The sequence below is a fragment of the Canis aureus genome, chromosome 31 (genome assembly GCF_053574225.1).
Source record: "Canis aureus isolate CA01 chromosome 31, VMU_Caureus_v.1.0, whole genome shotgun sequence".
Lineage (NCBI taxonomy): Eukaryota > Metazoa > Chordata > Mammalia > Carnivora > Canidae > Canis > Canis aureus.
In genome coordinates this window covers 7,752,471-7,774,907 of record NC_135641.1, presented here as the reverse complement: position 1 = coordinate 7,774,907, position 22,437 = coordinate 7,752,471, and the positions used below count along the sequence as shown (strand labels likewise).

Below are 22,437 nucleotides of genomic sequence, written 5' to 3'. Positions count from 1 at the left end.
AAGAAATATGAATATCCTTTTAGAGAGGTCTCCCCAAATCACCCTACCAGCCATTGTTTCATTTAAAAGATATTTGCTCCCATTTGATTTAAGACATGGTCACAGATCAATCAAGTTGGCGTCAGTTCTCGATATGGCCATTCTTTAGGAGTAATGATGGGGTTGGAGATAATATAAATAAATTCTACCCATGTGTGGTAGTCACATATACCACAGTCTTTACCCAAGCCAGAGACATGGCCTTAGATTAGATGCAAAGACATGCAGCTGCGTATCTACCACCAGTAACTAATTCTTATTCCACTCAAACTCTGATATCACTAAAATTCATTGAAGACTACTGGTCTTTGACTCACTCTGTCTCAATATCCCTGGCAATAATTTTTATCTGAATTTCTGCCTATATTCTTTGGAAAAACTGCCCAGTTCTTTTGCCCTCAAACTTCTAGAGTCCCATTTCCATGGCCCTCTGGTCATGCCTAATAACAACAGGTAAGAGTAAAGCAACACAGATTACTGCTTAAAGAGAACATTCTACCAACAGGCAAGTTCACCCATAACATCTCTGACCCACCTGTCTGCAATATAGATATTGGCATGCCAAGTTTAGTTTTCATATTTTTTATATGTCAGATTTTATTTCCTTGTTAAACAAGCCTCAGATATCCCTGCTTGTTTGGCAAAAGGCCAATGGAAGCAACCCTTTCTCTTTGAATTATAATTTCTATACGGGATAATGTTGCTAACCACTCACAATTAAGGGGATAATGGACATACTCCACTGAAATAGTTCTTTTCCTTTATAGATACAAGGTTGTATGGTCTCACACTAAGAATCATCTGGCCACCAAGATGGCATTACAGAATCATCTCCTTCCCTTTCAGTTTCCATATATTCACCCAAAACCATGTTAACCAAGTCTGGAGTGTATCAAACCCACTTTGACACTTATCTGCTGATGGTGATAATATCCTCCTACTTATGGCCAATATCAATAGTGCTGTATTTTCCCCATAAGAAACTGAGAGGCTGGGGAGCTTAGCAACAATCACTACCTACTGAAGATGAGATATATTCTGCTTTGTATAACTAAGTTTCTCTGTAAATCAAAGTACATGACAAGAGATGTGAGCCTATATGGTACAACTGTTGTTTCTGAGACCTTTTTGGGCATGCCAAACAAGCTGAGGGGGCTAGGTTCCAGAAATGTGTTTGTAGGAGGAACTGAGAGAAGGGAGAACCAGGCAGCTGGATCCAGTAGCAAAGCCTTACTGGGTTAGGAAGAGGTACAATTCTAGGCAGAGCACGGTTTTTAACTCTTAGATCAGTCTCCCTTGGAGTCTTACCTGGATCATATAAAACATGGAGACTATAAGTAAAATAAGTGGTCTCTGCTTTATTTTTATTTGTTTGTTTGTTTGTTTGTTTGTTTATTTATTTTGGTCCATATGAAAAAAACACAAACATTAAATCAGCAATGGTACAAAGACGTTCTCACCACTTTGGACACTTTTAGGCTTTGAAAGATCCATCACATGCACCATAAGGGTGATGATTGATGCAAGGGGATGATGGTACCCATTAGAAAGGGCAACAGTGCCTGGAAAGGGAGGCAGTTTGGTGAAATTCAGTGATAGAGAGTACCAGGTGTGCTTGGCAGGCTGAGCCAGGAGGTAGTCACCGGAAAAGTGATGGCCTGCTTAGAGGCACCTTCATTGCCTCCAAGGGCACGAGGCACCTTCTCTGTGCAGCACTCAGCAAAAGAGGAAAGAAATAGTGCTTTGCCTGCCAGAACTGATAGGTGTGTTTCTGAACAGAGAGGCCTCCTAGGGGACCACTGGAAATAACTAGTTGTACATGTTGTGGGGTCAGGGGAGACTCTGGAATACCAGTATCAGCAGAAAGAAGAAATACCCAGTGAATGTGAATTCAGATTCACCCTCTATTAAGAGAACTTTGATGAAGTTTCAGAGTCTCTGTTGATAGAATTCTTTCTCCTGTGATCAATTTCAGTATCTCTTAGAACAGGGTGGGGGTTCCTCCAGCCTGCAAATGGGGGCCCAGTTCTCACCCCTCCTTCCCTGTGCTATCCTACTTCTCCCCGGGGAGTCCCAGGCAGTTCCATCTCCAAAGGAGAACTCAAGGAGGCAATCTGAGGGACGCTTTCTGCTCAAACGTACAAGCCACCATTTTACCATTTGCCAGTGCGACATTATTTGTGTCTTCAGGATGTAAATGAAAAACAGGAGGGTGATATTTATGAGGTAAATATTTGATTCCTGAAATGATTCTTATCACTTGTGAAGGCAGTAAAAAAATATATGTAAAACATCAAAATTGAATGTATTTGCCTTACATAAAAGAATAGAGGACAGCTGGGAAGATAACCCACTTTTTCCCTAGTGGATCTTTAAAGAGAGAAGCTGGCTCAAAAGTTACAGGTGGTGGCGACAGAAAGGACAGCAGGGAAAGTGGAATTAAAGGAAGGGAGTGGCAGGCTGTCTCTGAGGTCTGGGGAGCGTCCCTGGGGAGAGAGGTTTCGGGAGTGTCCCTGGGATTTGTGGGTAGAGCGGTTAGGAACTCCTACTCCTCATATCATTTTATTTTCCCGTCTCCAGTTTCTGGCCTTCATCCTTATTAGGCCCCCTTTGTTCAGTCCACACAATGGAGTCTCTCCAAGATCACCTACCCCTTCCAAAAATGGCTCTGTCATTGTCCTCCTGCTCCCTCTTATCTGCCCTTGTCCTCTTTGGAACCCAGCCACAGACAGCACATCTCATCACTTGTGGTTTGCAGCAGTGATGGTCTCCACGCTAACCCCAGAACCCACAAGGGCTGTGTGGAGAACACTGGCTTCTACACAGTAAAATGCTAGAGGTGAGTCCCAGCCTTCTGACTGGGACATTTTTTGCTTTTCCCCATGAATCCAAAGAGACTGAATATTACAGTATTATTCATCCACTGCTATAGTCCAAAGACATTATGGGTTAATGAAGCTTTTGTGAGCTGTCCTGGGGAGCCTGGTCTTCTTATATACCACGGTTGGCAGGGAAAATACAGTCTCGACAACTGTAGGACCACTTCTTTCAAGCAATTTTTGGAACTTGAAGCTGGCTTGTATAGACACAAAGGAGATGCAGAAATCTTTCCATACATAAGATTAAATACGAATAACAAAAGACTTAATGCCTACTTAATGTTTTACTTTTTATTCAAGAGGCAAATTAATTAAAAAGGATTGTAAATGCAGGAACAATTTGAATTTTGAAGGGCTCTTAATAAAGTAGATGTTTTTTCTCTCAAATATATTAGAGGTTTGGTTAAAAAGTGCACTGGAGCTACCAAAAAGGAATAGTTGGCATATAAATATCACCTACAGCTTTTCTTGAAACCTTTAAAAACCATTTGTAATGATAGAGTGCACCTAACAGGGAAGAGATGTGGCAAATATCTATGGGACAGTTTGGGTGTAAAGACACATTTCTTCCAAGAAGAATCTGATTTTGAATGACTGCAATGTGGGTGACTAGAAATTTGCCTACACTTAAGTCAACTGTGGCTCTAATTCAAGTGGGGGGGATTCAAGTTCTTGTCATCTGGCCCCAGCAGCATTAAACATTTCCAAGATGGTGCATGCAAGTGTGCAGAAAGTGGGCCATTAACACATTTGCAAGTGCCACCGGAGTGAGGAGATCCGAAACATTGGATTTGGAATGAAATGGAAAAATCCATTGGTGAAGCCTTGGTGAAGTTGGAAAAGTGGCCAGAGGCTCAAATACAGCAAGTGCATGAACAATTATCTGCAGTGGATTAATGCTACAGAGGTTGCAGGCAGACAGGAAAGCACACGAGTGGCCATGAATTCTGGAGAGGGAGAAGTGTGTGTTTGATGATCCCTGTGTGCCCAGACATGACATGGAGGGTTCTTGTGTTGTTCCTATCAGTATTCTGACAAAATGTTCTCCTAATCTGTGTGCCAGGAAACCCTGGAGACTAGAAGGGAAAAATCAGAAGGGCGACAGATCAATAAGAGGCCCCCTCCTTGGTTCAACAATTGAGAGATTTCTCACTCAGAAAACAAGACTAATGGTGGCAAACTGGCAGCCCTTAGGAGCCAAGTGTCAGCAGGAGGACAGAGTTTGGGGTTTTTCTGGACCTCTCCTAGGAGAGAAGAAAAGGAAGCTATGGTAGAGGTAAAGGTCAGCTGAGGTTGAGGTTGGATACAGCTGGACCCACCCCTGAAGGATTGGCTTTTCAGTTACAGATCTTCGTCTCTAAAATAGGACACAGGAGATCCCATTCAGAAATGTGTCAAGAAAAAAGGCATGGTGAGCAGCCCCAGGGTAGATCCCGGTCCCCTACCTGTGATCCATAGAGGAATGGCCTGACATTTAGATGATCATTTGACTTTTTCATTAATTATTGGAAAGGATATGAACCATTTCAGGGGGTGGTCTGATGAAAGGACAAAAATTAGAAGGACAGCATGGCCCAAAGAAGAAATCAAGTTAAAATAACCCAAAGCGAATTTTAGGAACCTTCAGAGATTAGAAAAAACACCCGATGTATCACTGCTCCCGAGTCATGACCCAATTTTGGAACCTGTTCTCTGACTCATCACTGTTTTGCAAAGAGAACCTTCTGTACCTGGTGCTTTTAATCAGGACACACGCTGTAGGCTGGTTACTTTTCAACCCATCAGTCTGATTTCTCAACTTTCATTCACTTTTTGTTATGAAAACAGTCTCATTCCAGTTAAAAGAATGAAGCCTGTCCCTATTCCTCCATCTTGGCCCCTTCTCCCACCTCTCCCCCAACATCCCAGCTGGACCCAGTTCTGGCTTCCTGGTTGGCTTCCTACCTTCCGCCTGCCTGCTTGCTCCTTCTCTTTTGCTCTTGGAGGGTCGGGAGAGGGAGAAGAGAGGTTTCTTCACACAAAGGCGGGCCTCAAGACTGTCTCTGAACAATGGTCTCTGCCTGTGTGGCCCACAGCTACAGAACTGGTACAGCAGGTGGCTCTAGCTCCCTTTGTACCCTCTGATGCCCATGCCTTGCTTTCCCCCGTGCTGTCTCTTCTCTCCTGCCACAGTTGGTCTTCCTCAAAGGGATCTTAAACTTGAGGAAATATGGTTCCTTGCTCATTAGATCTGACTGAACCTCTGTGGTCTCTCTCCCCCATGCTCTGGTGGCACCAGGTAAGTCACCGGCTTGGAAGCTGAGTGGATAACCAGCCTGGGAATGAGATGTGAGTCTTCCTTTTATTGCTGCTATCTACAAACTCTGGGCTGCTTCTGTCCTATGCCTAGTCTTTTCCCAACATGCTTTTCTTCTCTGTCCTAGGTGTCTTGTTAAACTTCTCAATGGAAGTGGCCATTAAACCAGTGAGGTCCCTAGTGCTGGCATCTCCTGTCAAGAACTGGGCTCTCTGAACTGGATTCTGGTAATGATCAACTTATTTCTTAACTGGGAGCTCTACTCACTGATGTGTCCCTTCAGGGACCTCTGGGGCCAGGAGGAAGCACCTACGTGGTATGTCACAGAACTGTCATGCTGATGTCTGATCCCCCGACCCTGGGGGGAGACCTTTGTCAGACAAGACTTCAGTCTCCTCAACACTTGGAGAAAGTCATCAAGGCCAAGACAAATCTCCGGATAGTTGACAGATGCCATGACAGCCACGGATTTAGGAGGAGAGAGAGAAACCAAAAGGGGCAAGAGATGGGGCCAGCAGGGCAGAGGGATAGAAGCATGAAACATGGAAGAGAGAAAGGTATGTGACAAGGAGTCACAGAGTGCCACCAAGCCAGACATCTTGGCCGTGTCATCAGGTGCCATTTCCCTTGAAGTAAAGAAGGCCCTGCATCACCACCATTTAGTGTGTCCGGATGCCTTTGCCTCTGCTTCTCCCCACATATTCCAAAAGATCGTGATTCTGTCTTAGCTCCTACAGCATGGGACAAGGCACCAGGCCCATGTCTGCTCCGTGCAGTCCGTCCACCCTCCGTAGCTGTGATCCTGTCCCAGCCCATTAGCAATACTGCCAACTTCGGACCCTCTGCCAAGGATGACGCATGGTCCTTCCCAAGGGAAGCTCTGGCCCGGTAACTCCTGCTTCTACCTCTTCGATCACGTTTCATGTGTGAAAGACCAGTCTTCATGAAAGTGAGGAACATATACACAGGGCTGTCCTGATTCACTCGGTTCTAGTCTCAGCTGTGGCGATGCTCGCGTGGATCATGTACTGCCTCTGCTGTGTTCACGAGACCTAGCACCCCTGAGGACACTTCACTTCCTCATGGTCAGCGCCTCTCTGGGACCCAGAGCCAATCCACCCCCCCCCCCACAGTACACGCAGCCATTAGCACTGTGCATTCTTCTTCCTTCTGCCATGACGGTATTTAAACATAACAAGATCACAAAGCACTTTGCAAACAGGTCTTAGAGTTCCATGTGTTACAGTCACTGCCTCCTTCCTTCTCTTTATGTAGACTTGTCACCCATCACCCAGCTCTTTCCTGCAAGCTGTGTGCACAGGACACTACTACTTTCCATCACCCAGCTCCAAGGAGAGCCTCCTCATCTCTCTCTTCTGCATCCTGGCTCCTGGCTGCTTTTCACAGTGTTGTCCTAGAACGTCATTGTCCAGCCCCACCAGCCCTCCCATTCACCAAAGTTTTCCCATTTCTAAGTCTTTCTCCCTTACACCAGCATCATTCCAAATGCTTGCATGTCCTCTCAGAAACTTCCCAGATTTCCTTCAGAACTCAAAGCCACTTGGTTTTTTATCACACTTTCTTAATCACTTTGAGATCACTACACGAGGCTACCTTAGGTCTACTTTCCTCCTTTTTTTGACTGCTCTTTAGAAGCTCTGGGGCAATCCTATCCATCTCACTTATCCATTCACCTTCTCCTGATCTTTCATATCACAGCTACCTTTCTGGTGACCATTTATTGTATACCAAAATATCTAAGCATTCTTTCTTGAAATGTGCTACTTTCTCAACCATTTGGCCAAAAAAGCAGGTCGAGATTTCTCCTCATTGATGATAAATCCTTTGACTTTCAAAGGTCTACTCAACCCAACTGTAGACATTGAGCTCTCTGATTCATCTTCTACCTCTCTCTCTAGGTTCCAACCACATTCCTGGTTACTCTTGGTTATGGGTTGAATTGTGGCTCCCCAAAGATAGGTTAATCCTACCTCCCCAAACCCATGAATGGGACTTATCTGGAAATAGGGCCTTAGAAGATGTAACCTAGTTGAGATGAGATCATTAGGGTGAGCCATAATCCAATATGGCTGCTGTCCTTATGGGGGGGCAGCAAGAGACACAGGCAGATTTGCATATAGAGGAGAGGGTCCTGTGACATCAGAGGCAGAGACTAGAGGCATGCAGCTAGAAGCCAAGGAACTGCAAAGATTGGGGGCCATCACCAGAAGCTGGAAAAAGCAAGGGAGTATTCGTCCTACCCAGAATCTCAGAGGGAGCCTGGCCATGCCCATACCTTGATTATTGACTTCTGGCCTCCAGAATTATGAGAGAATATATTTCTGTTGTTTTAAGTCATCCTGTTAGTGGTACTTTGTTAGAGCAGCCACAAGAAACTAATGCATACCTGCTGTACAAACAAGCACCTGCCTTGGGTATGTTTGCTTTGCACATGGGACAATCCTGTTCAGAGAATGAACTCCATGGTTCTCTCTCTCTCTTGCTCCCTCCCAGGCTTTGGGCACTGCTCCAATGCTGTTTCTCAGAGATGACCTTCTCAACCACCTTCTATAAGATAGCAATGACCCCTACCTCCACATACCCATCACTCTCTATCCTCATTCCTATGCTGTGTTTTCTTCATGACACCATCTGACATATCATAGATTTCTGTTCCTGTTTACTCTTGCCTCCCCACTGCTCACCTACATCTACTGTGTTCACTGCTACAATGTCAGGGCCAAGAACAGAACCTGAGACTTAACGGCTGACCAGTGAATATCTGTTGAATGAATGTCCTCATAAATTCCACCTTTATATAAACAACAGTGTATTAAGCATTTGGACCTGTTTATGTGTTCTTTTTTGTTGGCATACAAAAGTGGTTTTCTGATTCTAATTTCCTAAATACCTGTGGTTGAATCCACTTATTTAAACAGTGGCTTGGCATAGACCCACACACAGCATGTGCTTTCAATTTCTATAGTTGACAACAGTAGATTTCAAAATGTGAATGATAAAAATACAAATAAGGCAGAATACATAAACCATTCTATCTCTACCACTATGAGACTGGTTTTACATTTAACAATTTGGAAGATATTTCATTAATTTATATTTTCTACATATACTAACAATAACCCACATGCCTTAAGCACTTACTCTGGCTGGTACCCTATGTGCTTTCTCTCTGTGGTGATGTGGATTCTCCATGTCATTTGATAGCCCGGGAGTCTGAGGCTCAGAGAGGTAAAGAAACTTGCCTAAGATCCCAGAGCTAGCAAGCAGAAGAGCCAGGGTTCAAGGGCAGGCAGCCCACCTCTAGAGCCCATGCTGTAAACTCAGTGGTATCCTGTCTACTCACATCTAGCAACTAAGAGAGGCTCTTTCTTTAAAAATGTAGAACAATTTATGATGAAGAAAACAGAAGAAATGGCTCAAAGGTAATCAATTGAAAAGATGGATAGCACCTTCTCTCAAACTATATGAGGTAGAAAGAACCAAGATAAAATAGAAATTATGAAGCTCTGTAAGTGTAGTAGACAGGAACAAGTCAATTTTTTAAAACATATGGACTGTTCTTAATCACTCTGAATAAAATAAAAATTATTGGGGAGGGAGATCGTATGCATATATACAGAAACCAAATTCTGAGGTGCCTGGGTGATGCAGTCAGTTGGCCGTCCCACCCTTGGTTTTGGCTCAGGTCACGATCTCAGGGTCATGGGATTGAGCCCCGCACTCAGCGTGGAGTCTGCTTGGAACTCTTCCCACCCCCCCAACCCTCACTCTAGGAAAAAAAAAGTAAATGAAAAGAAGAGGAAAGAAAAGAAGCCAATCTTTATATTATCGCCCCTCAAGAAAAGTAGTGCCAATTTGGAAAAACAGATTAGTGCAAACAGTTCAAAGATGATGAGACTATACGGACATGCACATGACACCCACGTGCACACGCACACACACACACACACTCCAAAGGACTGATCTCCTTAAATCCAAGCCCTCTTCTATTAATTCTAAGTGGATGTGGCTTAGGGTATATTTTCTGATAGCTTTTAATTTAAAATTCAGCGTAATCACTGTAGGAAGCAGGGCGCTTTCTGTGACTCCACCAGCTGGGTTTTGAGCATTTTGTTAACAAGCTCAGAGGCTGGAGATTTGTGTATCCATTGTGCTTAACACATGATGTCATACTACCTGGTTTATCCTGTCTGTCCCATAGGTTGCAGATTCCTTAAAAATAGGATCTAGGGGCATGTGGGCGGCTCAGTAGGAGTTAACTGTCTGCCTTTGGCTCAGGTCATGATCTCAGGGTTCTGGGATTGAGCCCACCCTGAGCAGGAAGCTTGCTTCTTCCTCTCCTTCTGCAATCCTCCTCCCCCATGTTCCCTCTTTCTCAAATAAATAAATACAATTAAAAAGTAGGATCTAGATATTATTAGTATTCAATTCTCCTACTAACTCATACCAAGATTTGGTGAACTCTTTTTTCCCACTAGAATGGAACATACCATTTCTTGAAAAACAACAACAAAAAATGCTTCATGGGAGTCATGATGCTAAGGCAATTCCTCAGAGGTTTGCTGAGAGTTAGAAGAGTAAAATCAATAGTGGTTTCCTGGAGCAATTGTGCTTAACAATGAAATCCAAGTTTAGTGTGTAAGATTTTCAAACACGTGGGCTGCAAATTTGATAGCCAAAGCCAGTTTAATAAACTTCTCCTATAGGAAGAAGTGATCAGGTCAAAACCCTAAAAGTCGTCAGCAGCAGCAGTCAGCGGCCACTTCCATCACAGAGAAATGAACACAGTTAATGACAACGTCCTACAATGCAGTCCCAGTTTTGTTTAAAGGCCTATTATTTAAAGGAATGGTCCTATGTTTGAAAGAAAATATATTTTAGAATTATTTTAAAATTTAAATTTTTATTAAATTAATTTCAAACTTCTAATCAGTGTAATTTCTTAGTTTATTATAAAGTAAATTAAAATAGCTAAATTTTAAAAAGATATATTTATTCATGAGAGACACAGAGAGAGACAGGCAGAGACACAGGCAGAGGGAGAGGCAGGATCCTTGCAGGGAGCCTGATGCGGGACTCAATCCCGGATCCTGGGATCATGCCCTGAGACGAAGGCAGACGCTCAACCGCTGAGCCACCCAAGCATCCCAAATAGCTAAAATTTTTGAATTTAAGATTATCCTTCATCAAACTTGAAACTGTGATAATACTTTTTTAAATTTCTAGGAGACATATGATTTTGGATGCTACTATATAGCATACAGATTGCGCTCCTTTTTGTGTATGATTGTTCGCATGTGAGTATGGGGTGCCCACCTGTGTGCCTATCCTAATGTGGTGCATGGGCACAAACAGGACAGAGCAGAAGAACATAAATAAACTCAAATCGTTACAACCCGCGAGAGGCACTTCATATTATCCCCAAGTCAATATCCAAAAATATTAATATTTAAAAATATTAAAACTGTGGAATTCCCAGAAAGAATGGAGAAAAGATTTCTGAAAAATATTAAAATTATCATCCCATAGGCACTTCCTACATGATGCTGGTGGTACATACCAATGAGCAAGTTTGGTTTTGGGGGGTTTTTTAGTGTTTTTTTTCCCTCCAAATTTTTTCATGTCTAACAACTCTGCGGATTATGTAAAGCTCAATTTATTGTGGTGTTTCCAACAATCTAGGAGATGGCACCACTGACATCTCTGACCTAAAGCAGAAGGACACTGAACTATCAGACACTCTTCGGTTCCATGGGAATGAGCTGTACAAACTCAGCGTGTTTGTGGCAACGGCCCAGACCCTATCCTTACCCTTTCTCCTTCGCCTGCCTCTTTAGGGGTTTTGTTGTGATCTCCTCTCAGTCAGGTTCTGAGCTCTGTGTGGAACACTCTCTGTCTCATTGGTAACTGACTGTTCTGATGTGGGTCCGGGCACCTGGTGTCCGAGACTCTACTGCAGGCACTGGTGGCTGCCAACGGCCCCCGCCCCTAGATCTCTCCCCTGGACTGCACCGGCTCCTGGGAGGCTGCCGCAAACCTGCCTTCACCAGACCAGGAGGGGAAGTTAGGGACGGGGCCTTCATCCACTTAGATTGATGGAAGGGAACTCTCAACCCTGTACCTATGAGATCAGGCCTCATTTGTAACACAACTGAATTTCTCAGCTTCATTACGTGAAAACCGTACAAAGCACCGTAATAAGGAATGAGAAAGGCATGATTTATGACCCTCCACATAGTGGAGATTTAATTCTGCCTTTTGTTCAATGGTCTATCCATTGTGTGAGCAAAGTCAATACCAATAATGAAATGTAGACCGAAGAGCTAAATCAATTCAATAAAGTGCAATCAAAAGGCTAGGAGCCGGAGTACACTGGAAAGGCGAGTGCCTGCAGGATTAGTATTTGAACAACAGGTAATTACAAAAATCAATACCTGTGTATGAAAACATGGCAGGCAGCCATCCGTCACAAAGGGAGAACCATTACTAATGGTTTGGGTCCACAGTTAGGATGAAAGCGCCAAACACAATGTGCCAAGTCCCTATCAGAGGTTACGTGTGTACGCACAGGTGCTCCCCATGTGACTGAGGAATGACAACGGGGAACTCCAGGTGGTCACTTGGTGTTTTATTTAGGCGTGTGGACTGTCACTGCCCCTTCGGCTTGCCTTTGCCAACTTGGTCTCACTTTGTCAACGTGGCATCAGGCGGTGCCCTCAGGCCTATATCGCTCCTCCCGTCTTTCTTGGCTCAGCCTCCCAGGGATCAGGACAACATTACCATGAGCTCCCTGCTGTGTCTGCAGCCTTTGAGGGGGTGCAGTGGAGGACTGACATCCATAAGATAGGCCACTGCTCTAAGTGCTGGCTGCTGGAAGGATCTCCAGGCAGTGAGAGGGGACACAGGCAGCCTTGAGGACACTTGTGGCAAAATGAGAAAAATAAGCACATGTGCACGCACACACATATACATAAAATAAAAGAACTTGCATGTTAAATAAAGTAAAAAAAAAAAAAGTAACTTAGAATGAATGTGAAAAAGATATAAAGTAATTTGAATGTTCTGTGTTCATGACCAGAAAAGAACAGGAATGAGTGAATGAATACGTCACCACTAAGCAGTCTGCATATATTAAATCATTTAGTCCCCACAAAGACTCCACCATAGAGCTTTGGGCATCTCTATTTTGAGGATTGAGAGGACAGTCAGCTTGTTCAGGGAAGCACAGCTGGTGAGCGGGGAAGCAGCACCGGGAGTGGCATATGTCTGACACTGACTCTGTGAGGGTCACCCCCACCCGCTACCCTGGCCCTTCACCTCCTCTTGTCTGCCCTGGGACATGAGGTGCTTCTGATGTGGCCACACCCAAGTCTACAGACAGTTGCTGGGTGTCATCACTACTGAGAGGATTCAAGGCCAGTCCAAGGATCATGTAGACAGAGCCAGTTGGAGCACTGATTTCATGCCTCCCCAGGCCACACCGTCTGTACTGTCTGACCAACTATATGACTTGTTATAATAATGATTCAGACTCTGTTTTTGGATGTTTGGCTTCTGACAGCTTTCAAACCTCTGCCTCCCCCTCCCATTTTGCCCACATCTGAGCAAGGTGGTAAGGAAGCTTGATGCCTCTTTCTTTGGCGCTAGCAGGAAGTTCAAATCACACCAGCCCCATCCAGACATGAGAACACTCCCCCAGCTCCACCCCATAATCACCATAAAAACCCAAGCTGACTTCCCTTCTTACATTCAAGTGTTTTTCAGTTGTGCTCAGGAGCCACCCTGCCCATTCCAATAAGCCTCATTAGGAGTATCCAACTTTTCATACTTTCTAGGTGTATGCATGGTGTCATCAGTCTTGACAGCAGAGTGTTGTTCCTACTTTTGTGGGGGTATCACAATCCTCCAGATCCGACCTTATGCAAACAATGGAATCAAATGCTTCCCTGGCCTTTAAAGAAGCTCTCAAAGTTGTAATCTTGCAAAAATGATGGTATGTAATCCCCTAATCAGAAATCTGTCCTGCATGTTGAAGGGGCCATTTTGTTTTCTACTAAACATATAGAAGGATTGAGATAATTTCCATTTGGGACAGAAGCCACATACCTTTATTTTTAGATCATCTTATATAATTTTATTAGTATTTTCTGACCTTTTAAACTTATCTTAGGTGAATAATATCTTTTTTTTTAATCTGTGTTGGCACTGTTGACCTTTGGGACTGGATGATTCTTTGTTATGGGTGCTGCCCCATGCATGCGCATTTTAGAGTGACATGCAGCAGCCCTAACCCTCCCAGAGACATGCTGATGGCAACACCACAGCCCTCTCCAATTGTGAGGACCAGTTGTTGTCAGCTGTCTCGTGGGAGGCAAAATCATACCTGGTTGAAAAGCACTGCCCTATATTCCATCCACAAAGACATGTGACTTTTCTAAGTCCTCTGAGTCCAGTGGAAGACAGAAAGAAATGAAAAAGCTGTTAGGCTATATCTATCCCAGTGCAAGCAAGCAACATCTATAATAAATTGCAATTATATATCCAAATTTCTTATTTCCACTCTTAAACTAATTTCAACTCATCCTCAAAATTGCTTCCATGCTATGGAGAGGACTCTTTATAGCTTGTCACATCTTTTTAAAAAATGTGATTACTCAGCAGATTATGCTCAAATTCTTGTCCCCTGTCTAAAGAAATCAGAGTTAGCTGTGCTGACCACTGTGCTTTTCCAGAAATATCACACAACAAAATGTATATACAAAATATTCCAAGCACACAAAGCACACTAACAATTGTTTACATAATGGACACAGACAATATGCTCTTTCATGGACTGTGTATATCCATATTATTCACTAGTAATTTTGTAAATGGCTCAAACCTCTTGATTCTAACATAAAGTTTGTTTATTGCCTAAAGTTCTCATCCTATTCGTGAGATTTCCAGGAAGGACAGATAATACCATAGATTGATTGTAGTAATCTTGTAAAGGAAGATGCTTTGTATTTCTCAAAGACAATGAGGCAGAGATAACTCCAGAGATAAAACTGGGAGGAAGGCAAATCACATGAAAAGTGTAGCATTTGACCATCTTGCCCCTCTTAATATGAGCAGGTACCTTTGGTCATGTACTCTTAGCATTCAACAATTAAAGAAGAAGACTGTATGCATACGCATGCCAACTAATTAGAGAGAAAGTGCCATTTCAGTCTTAAATATGGATCGAAACTTTGGAAACATACCTTGAGTTTTTGTATTTCTTTCTCCTTTCAACACTGCTCTATAGACCCTGATCATGCATGATGAATCTGCCAAGCGGGCATTTCAGAATCCAAGTAGTGCTTACCTCAGCTTTAATTTTATTGTCTCCAAAACAGAGGTGTTGTAAGTAGGCTGCAGCATTAGACTGGACGGAGGGAAACTGGTGTTGGAGCATCTGAATCACTTCAGGCAGTTCCGGGTCTCTCCATCCAAATTCTCTGAACAAGAGGAAGGCAGGAGAACATGAGAGAGAAATCCTACCACAGTGTTAACACACAGTTAACCCATTTACGAAATGCACTTAAGAGTATACTTTACAAATGATGGTTCTGCTCTTCTTACACACATATCCACTGCAAAGAACTGGAAAGGATGGCTTGGAAGTGTATATGTGCATACACATATGTATCATATGCAGAACATATATATATGTAAAATCTTAAATATGTCAACTGAAGTGACATGTTTATGAAGATTACTAAAAAATGACTTAAGGTGTCACATGATTTTATTAATATATACATTTTTGATTTGGGCTTAAATTTATAAGGTCATGTTGGGTTTCTTTTTGTTGTTGTTGTTGTGTTTCAAATATATTATTTCAGTGGTCTGATTCAGGTACAGTGTTTAGCTAAATTATCAGACCAGAGAAAATATAACCGAATGGGTCCAATCCAAATCGTTGTGATAGCACTCAACGCCATCTTTATAATTTTTATAATTAGTACTGTTGCTACTGTTATCATAATATCTTCCTTAAAAAGAAACAGATTCCCGGAATGATTTTCTGGGGGCTAGGGTAGAGCCACAAGAAGACTTTATAAAGGAAGTTAAAGAGTTAGGTTTATTCATACAACTTGAATAATCATTTTTTTGCACTGTATGTTCTTCTCTTGTATTCCCCTTTACATATTTGAGCTACTCCAAAAAGCTGGCTGTTTAATTAATTTTAACAAATATGCTCTGAGACATTTAAGTCTATCCTAAAACACAAGATTGATTGTACTGTTATGCAAATGAGTATTGTTTTATGAAATCAATCAGCTCAACCAGCTAGAACATGCAGCTAACAGGGCCAACTGTGTGGATTCTATTCCTGTAGCAGGGAACCAATTTTTAACAGAGAAATAAAACAGCAACCTCTGAGACCACAGATAAAAACCTGACCCCACATGCCACAAAAGGGTACTATTTATCCAACGGATAGGGTGGAAGAGAAATGAGATGGCTTTACAATAACCACTCTACTCCTGGAAAAACAACTCGAAAGCATACATCCTGTTGATGCCGGGTCAGTGCTGTCATCTGAGAAGAAGAGTCATGAAAAATGGGGCAGAGGAGGAACAGACAAAGGTTAAAAGTGTCCTCATAGATTTTAACCTGTTCTCTTTATCTTCCCTTTATCACAACTAGTAGAGCTTGTCAAGCAAACCTTGAAATGTGTTAGCACGCCCTTTACGGGCTCTGAAGACAATATGCAATAAGACTCCTTTTTGAATTGGCTCAGTTTTTATTGGAAAGATAAAGCATTCGATTTAATGTGCATTTAGTATTTAATACACTTACATAACATTTGAGACAGCCACACATATCCTCAAAAAGGACATAAGGTACAGTAATACATCTATGTCAAAATATCTGTGATTACTGAGTGGGCAAACTATTGAAATTTTTTGGCTATGTGATCAAAGTGAAAAACAATTATGGATTGAAACACAGAAAGCTTTTTTCTTTTTTGTTTAATTTCCTTCTTTTGCATGATTCTAAACCACCTCTGCAGGGGCAGCCCGAGTGGCTCAGTGGTTTAGTGCCGCCTTCAGCTCAGGACTTGATCCTGGAGACCCGGGATTGAGTCCCACGTCGGGCTCCCTGCATGGAGCCTGCTTCTCCCTCTGCCTGTGTCTCTGCCCGCCCCTCCCCCTCGTCTCTCATGAATAAATAAATAAAATCTTAAAAAAAAAAACCCACCTCTGCAACATCAAGATATCACAGTCCCTCTGCTTATAATAGGAGCCAACTAAAGCTCTATTCTTTGTTCAAATGAAATAAAAATCTATAGAATATCTATAAATTAACATTAGCAATGTCATATAGACACTGGATGCCTAAGATGAATTCAGGTGAGCCTGTGCTATTGGAAAGTGATTAGTAAAGAATTCATTTCAGCCTATTTTATTAACCAGATGGTAACTGCTCTACTAGGCTTAAATGGCATATATTAATAGTATCTCTTGAATAAGAGCTCTAGGGGAACAGTCTTAGGGACTCTGCACACATGCAGACACATGAGTTCATTTGTGTGGGTGGATGTATACACATGCACATGCATGCGTGCATGTACACATACAGCCCAAACTCAGAACAGATGCACTTTCTAAGGAATCATAATTCCAGGAGGGGTCTAAGCTCTTCACTCTTGGTAAAAAGAAAGACTGTCGTCAGCCTCCCCTTGAAACCTCTAGAATCCCAGACATCCCCTGTACCCTACTATTCTTTTCCCAGACCTATTTCTCACCTCTTATTCAGCTTACCAAGCCAGTCACCTTCCTTCCGCTCACCCTTCTTCCTCCCTAAGGCATCTAAATGGGCACAAACACAAACCTAATTGTGCCACTTCCCTGCTTAAAACCCTTCAGTGGTTCCTACTCTCTTTGGCATAAAGACCAGGATATCTCCATGGCCAGCTAGGCTTTGCTGGATCTGCCATCTTCCCCCTTGCCATCCTGGGAGACATGTCCCACTGCCTCCCTGGGTTCCCTGCCCTGGCCACACTGGCTGACAGCTGGGCAGTGCTCTCTCCCACCTCTGCTCCTGCTACCTGGAATGGTCCTGGCCCAGTGGCCTCTCACTCAAATGCAGGGCTTCCGGTTTTTTGTGATTTCCTCAGCAAAGCCCTCTGTGAGTTTCATCCATGCAATGCCTAGTGGTAGTGCCTCATTGTGTTGTGGACTGTGACACATCACTATCTCCCTCTCCATACTGTGGTAGTTGTGGTTCTGTGAGGCCAGAGCCACAACTCTTCCGGTCATGTTTGTTAACTAGAGTGTACAATACCTCTGGTACATAATGAACACTACATAAATGTGCTAGGAAAGAATGAAGGCATGAAGGAATGAGTGAAGAAAGCATCTTGTCAGGAAGAGTGTTTCCTCAGTTCTACTGAGGTTGTTTCTCTGGCAAATTGGTCATTCTGGAATGCTCTCTCCTCCTCTGAAACATCTACACCTACACACACACACACACACACACACACACACAGAATCATTCTGCATGCTGCTGTCATGACCAGTCTTTTCTATGCATCAATCTCATAACTCTGTGGTTTAAAGCCTCCAATAGCTTCCCATTGCACTTAGGAAAACAGCCAACTCCTCCACTGGGCTTGGGAGGCCCTATACAGAGGACTCTTGTCTCTTTCTGAGCTTCCTGCGCCAACCTCTGTGAACTGCATCCTTCCTATTGAAAATGGTACTCCTCTTCTTATCTCAAGGTCCTGGTACTTTTGAGGAGGCTTCTCCCTCAGGTCTTTGCATGGTGCCCTCTTGTCTTTATCAGGTCTCAGTTCATGTATGTATCACGTATGAAGTCTTGGAGGGCATCTCCTGGAAGTTTCTAGTCAAACAAGCCTGACCCCTCGAGTCATCTTACCCACTGCCCTATTTTATCCACAATACTTATAACTGTCTGAAATTTTCTTCCATTGCTTTTATTACTATTAATTGTTCTCCCACCCCTCTCCCCCATACTCTCTCTGTTGTAAACTCCATTGGAACAAATGATTTTTCCCATAGTGTGAAGAAATTCCTGGAGCTGCTGTGTCCTGAACTTCAACTGGTTCAGTAAGAACATGTGAAAGTGGGGTCCTGGGAGAAAGGGGGGAGAGAGGTTAGAAAGCCAGGTAAAACTGAAGACAACCGTGAGTTAGTGTTTAAAATAACTTGATGTCTCCCAGCCTAAACCAGCTTTCCAGGAATCGGGCTGGAATGGATTGTGCATCCAAGGGAGTTTGCTTCTGGTTTCTTCTAACTGGAATTCCCCAGCCTCAGCCAAGGCAGCAGGTGCTGTTCAACAGGAGACTAATGTTTTCAAATGCTCTCCTCAATTTCACAAGAGAGATGCTGAAGGAGCATCCCCCTGCCCCTCCCCCCACACACAGCAAAAGTTTGGAGGAATGATTTATATCTTTTTCTAAAATGGTTTGGTTTCACTTAGATGAGATTGTCTGGATTTTTTCTTGCCCATGGAGATAGACTCCAGAGAAAGAACTAGAGGCCCAGAAGAAATAAAATGTCCATCTCATTTGGGCCAGAATTTGGTACATGATATAGTTTCTTCACATAAGGTCTTAGTCCTTAAGGAGAAGGAATGGTTCACAAGACAAAAAAGTTCTGGAAAAGACAAATACCAATGAAGGAAAAGCATGGGTAGAGACATGACGTCACAGAGGGGTTGGCAGATTTGGGAAAGGTATATGCTCAGCCTGGCTGGAGTTGGGCTAAGAAACAGGCTGTGGGGAGGAGTGCTGGCTGAGAAGGGCGGGGATGGTGGAGACAGGACTGGAAACTAAGTTTGAGATGAGATCATGAAGGCCTTTCATTCAATACAAAAATTCTGGTTCTACTTTATAGTCAGTATTATGAAAAAGAAATCTAAAGAAATTTAGATTTATTTAGGCTTACAGAACAGCCAGAAAAACAACCTTAAGTAATAATGTGAGCACACTAAAAGTCAGTTGCCATGGTTCCCTGTTCACACACTTTAACTCTTTAATCCTTAAGTAGCCTTATGTGGTTTATTTTCATTTCACAGAGGAGGAAATTTGACTTACAGATGGTACGAACTTAAGTGGTAGAGCCAGAATAAAACTCTAGCTGTCTGCTTTCAAATAGAGAAATTTAACCATATAACGATGTTGCCTGCTGTAATCATTGCCTTGAAATAATGTCTAAAGGAGAGATTTTTTTAGACAATGTCTTAAAAATAAATATGTTTAAAACAGTGTCCACAGGGGACATTTGGCAGTGCCCAAGACATTTTTGGTTGTCACAATTGGAAGATGCTCATGGCATCCAGTGGGTAGAGGCCAGGAGTACTGCTCAACATCCTACAAGGCATAGGAACCCCTCCTCTACAACAAAGAGCTGTCTGTCCCCAAACTGTCATTAGAGCTGGGTTGAGAAATATTAGGCTAAACATGAACTGTATCTGATCACTTGTGTTGAGTAAGCATGTTAAAAATCTTTTATTCCTTGATTATTTTAGTAGAATGGACACAGGATTTGGTGTCAGAATTAATTGGAAAAGTGTTTAGAACTTGAACATCTGGCTGTCTCCCTTCTAGTCTGTAAATAAACACAGGATAGCCCGTCAGTGTTTGCTGATCTTGGTTTCCATGGATCTAATACGGCAAACAATACCACCTGTTTCATGGGATATGCTCTTAAATGATACATGAAATAATAAATGTGAAAGCGGTTGGTGAAGTATTAAGAGCTGGGTATATTCTAGAGATTGTTACCCTATGATTGCTCTCAATGATATATGTCTGTATTTTAAAAATTTATATAATGCCATTTAATTAAAAAAATAACCCTTTACTGATGTGTTTATTGATATTGGATGTGATACTTACTTGAAAGAACATAAGTGTAAAGACAGACACTCCTTTAGCTTGTAGTAAAAACTGTTAATGAAAATGTGCCCATTTTTTTGCCCTTCATCTCCCTCTAGCAGCAGAGCACCTGGTGGGCTAAAGTTCTTTGGATGCAGTCAGAGTTGGTTCCAATCCTGCTCCACCATGAACTATTTCTGCAGCCTTGGGCTCCTCCTCTCTCTGTCTGGTTTGCTGTTGAATCTCTCCTGGCTGGCATGTTCTTTGTTTTGAGTAAATGTTCATTGAGTCCATCTCTCATAATGAGAGAATAATTCCTACCTTAGAGTAATTGGTAGGATGATCAGAAATAATATATATGAACCCCTTAGAGCAATGTCAGGTACGCAGTGTGGACCGTTGAGAAATGTCCAGTAGTAAATATAACTAGATGAAGAAGATAAAAACAAGAAATAAGAACCATCTACCACTTTCTGCCAGAGTGAACTCATAACTCTCTCCTTTGTTACTGGGCTTCACTTTAGAAATGTTAATGGAACTGGAGAATATGCAAATGTAACCTTTTCTCCATTAAAACTTGTCACACAGACCAACAATATTGTGACAAAATCCTCATTCTTATATGGACTATCTGAGTTGTTAAAATTGCTAGCGCTCAGCTCAGAGCTAAATAGCAAACAGTTTGAGATCCGTTCCTACGTTATGCTGGCACAGAAACCACAGGGTTGATGGCGCTGTCACAACATTTTATTGAGTTTACTTCCGCGTTGTAAAGAGCCCCAGGACAACCAGAGTCTGAGAATTTAAGATCTGATTTTTAACGAAGCTTCATGTCATTGCTCACTTTGATTTTTTATGTTGGAGGGACATGGCTCACTTTGACTACAGCCTTGATAACTTCCACTGGGTCAGGGCTGTATGGACATCACTTAAAGATATGGAAATCACCACCATTTATAAAGTCGTAAACTTTTGAACTAAAGACCATATTGGCTTTAACTTTTGCATCCAGAGCCAAGGGGTGAGCTGTTTTGTTTCTGATTTGGTTTTGTTGATAAGGTTGGGGTGTGGAGGTGGTGCACGTAAGAACACTGGATGGGGAGAAAATTTTATGACAAAATGGAGATATTTTAATTCCTGATGAATGAGATCTTATCCAATGAGAAACACATGGAAGCATTGATGTCTTCATCCTCATTCCTGGATATTTCCGAGCCAAAGTCAAAAGCTGCCCTACGTGATTTATCACATTTAAACACCATATCTTTGCTTTTATATAAGCAGCAGCATTGGAATTATGACTGTTTAGAAAACAAGCTCAATCGTTTCAGTTTTTAGGAAGAAACGGCTCTCTCCACACTTTACATTTGGGGAAAACATAATTCCCAAAACTGCATCATAAACATTAATTCATTCAACCATGATTTCTCGACTTGTCTCCTGATGGAGCAGCCACAGTGCAGCTTGTAGATGCATGCAGCTCAAAGGGACCAGATGCCCTCAGCGACCACCCAGCCAGCTCCTCCCTCCTGGAGATGATCCTCTTTTTATTTAAAATCTGCATGACAAATTACATCCTCTCTTTTCACAAAATATTGAGGCAACTCACACAAATCATCTATGACGATATGATAAGACAAATGAAAAATCAAGTACAAAAAAAGAGAGAATTAAAACGTTATGAGCTTAAAGGTCACCATACTTGCTTGTTTCAATTTGATTCTTTCCTTATGAGTAGCCCTGCCATCAACAGAGAAATTGAGGGGACAGGGTTATTCTTGTTAGTTAAGTCAAAGAATAGAATCCAACCACTTCCTGCACTGAGAAGGAGAATCTGGGACTTGTCCCAATATCTATGGCTGCTCTCTGGTTAGGATGCGTTGGTAGGCTGAAAAAGGCCCCAAAGGTATCCAGGGTTTTTCTTTCTTTTTTTTTTAAATTTTATTTATTTATTCATGAGAGACACAGAGAGAGGCAGGGACAAAGGCAGAGGGAAAAGCAGGCTCCATGCAGGGAGCCCAATTCGGGACTCTATCCCAGGACCTCAGGATTATGTCCTGAGCCAAAGGCAGATGCTCCACCACTGAGCCACCCAGGTGTCCCAGGTCCAGGTTTTAATCCCTGGAACCTGTGAACACTACCTTATTTGGCAGCATGGACTTTGCATAGAATAAAAAGGCAGCACATCACTGAAATAAGATGTTACATTGCTGTCTTTGAAGGTAGAGGAAGGAGCCATGAGCCAAGATATGTAAGGAACGCAGTAATTCTAGGAGCTGGAAAAGGCAAGGACAAGGATCTTCCCCTAGGACCTCTGGAGGCAGCGTGGC

General features: G+C 42.6%; 1 protein-coding gene across 5 annotated transcripts in view; it reads right to left on the bottom strand.

The window, feature by feature from the left end:
* The window catches only part of CTNND2 (catenin delta 2), a 913,492-nt gene that overhangs the window by 230,773 nt on the left and 660,282 nt on the right, over nt 1–22,437 (bottom strand). For all 5 annotated transcript variants that reach the window (XM_077879565.1, XM_077879568.1, XM_077879566.1 and 2 more), the window contains one exon: nt 14,582–14,714. In XM_077879565.1, the coding sequence (XP_077735691.1) occupies nt 14,582–14,714 (133 nt within the window). The remainder of the gene's footprint in view (nt 1–14,581; nt 14,715–22,437) is intronic.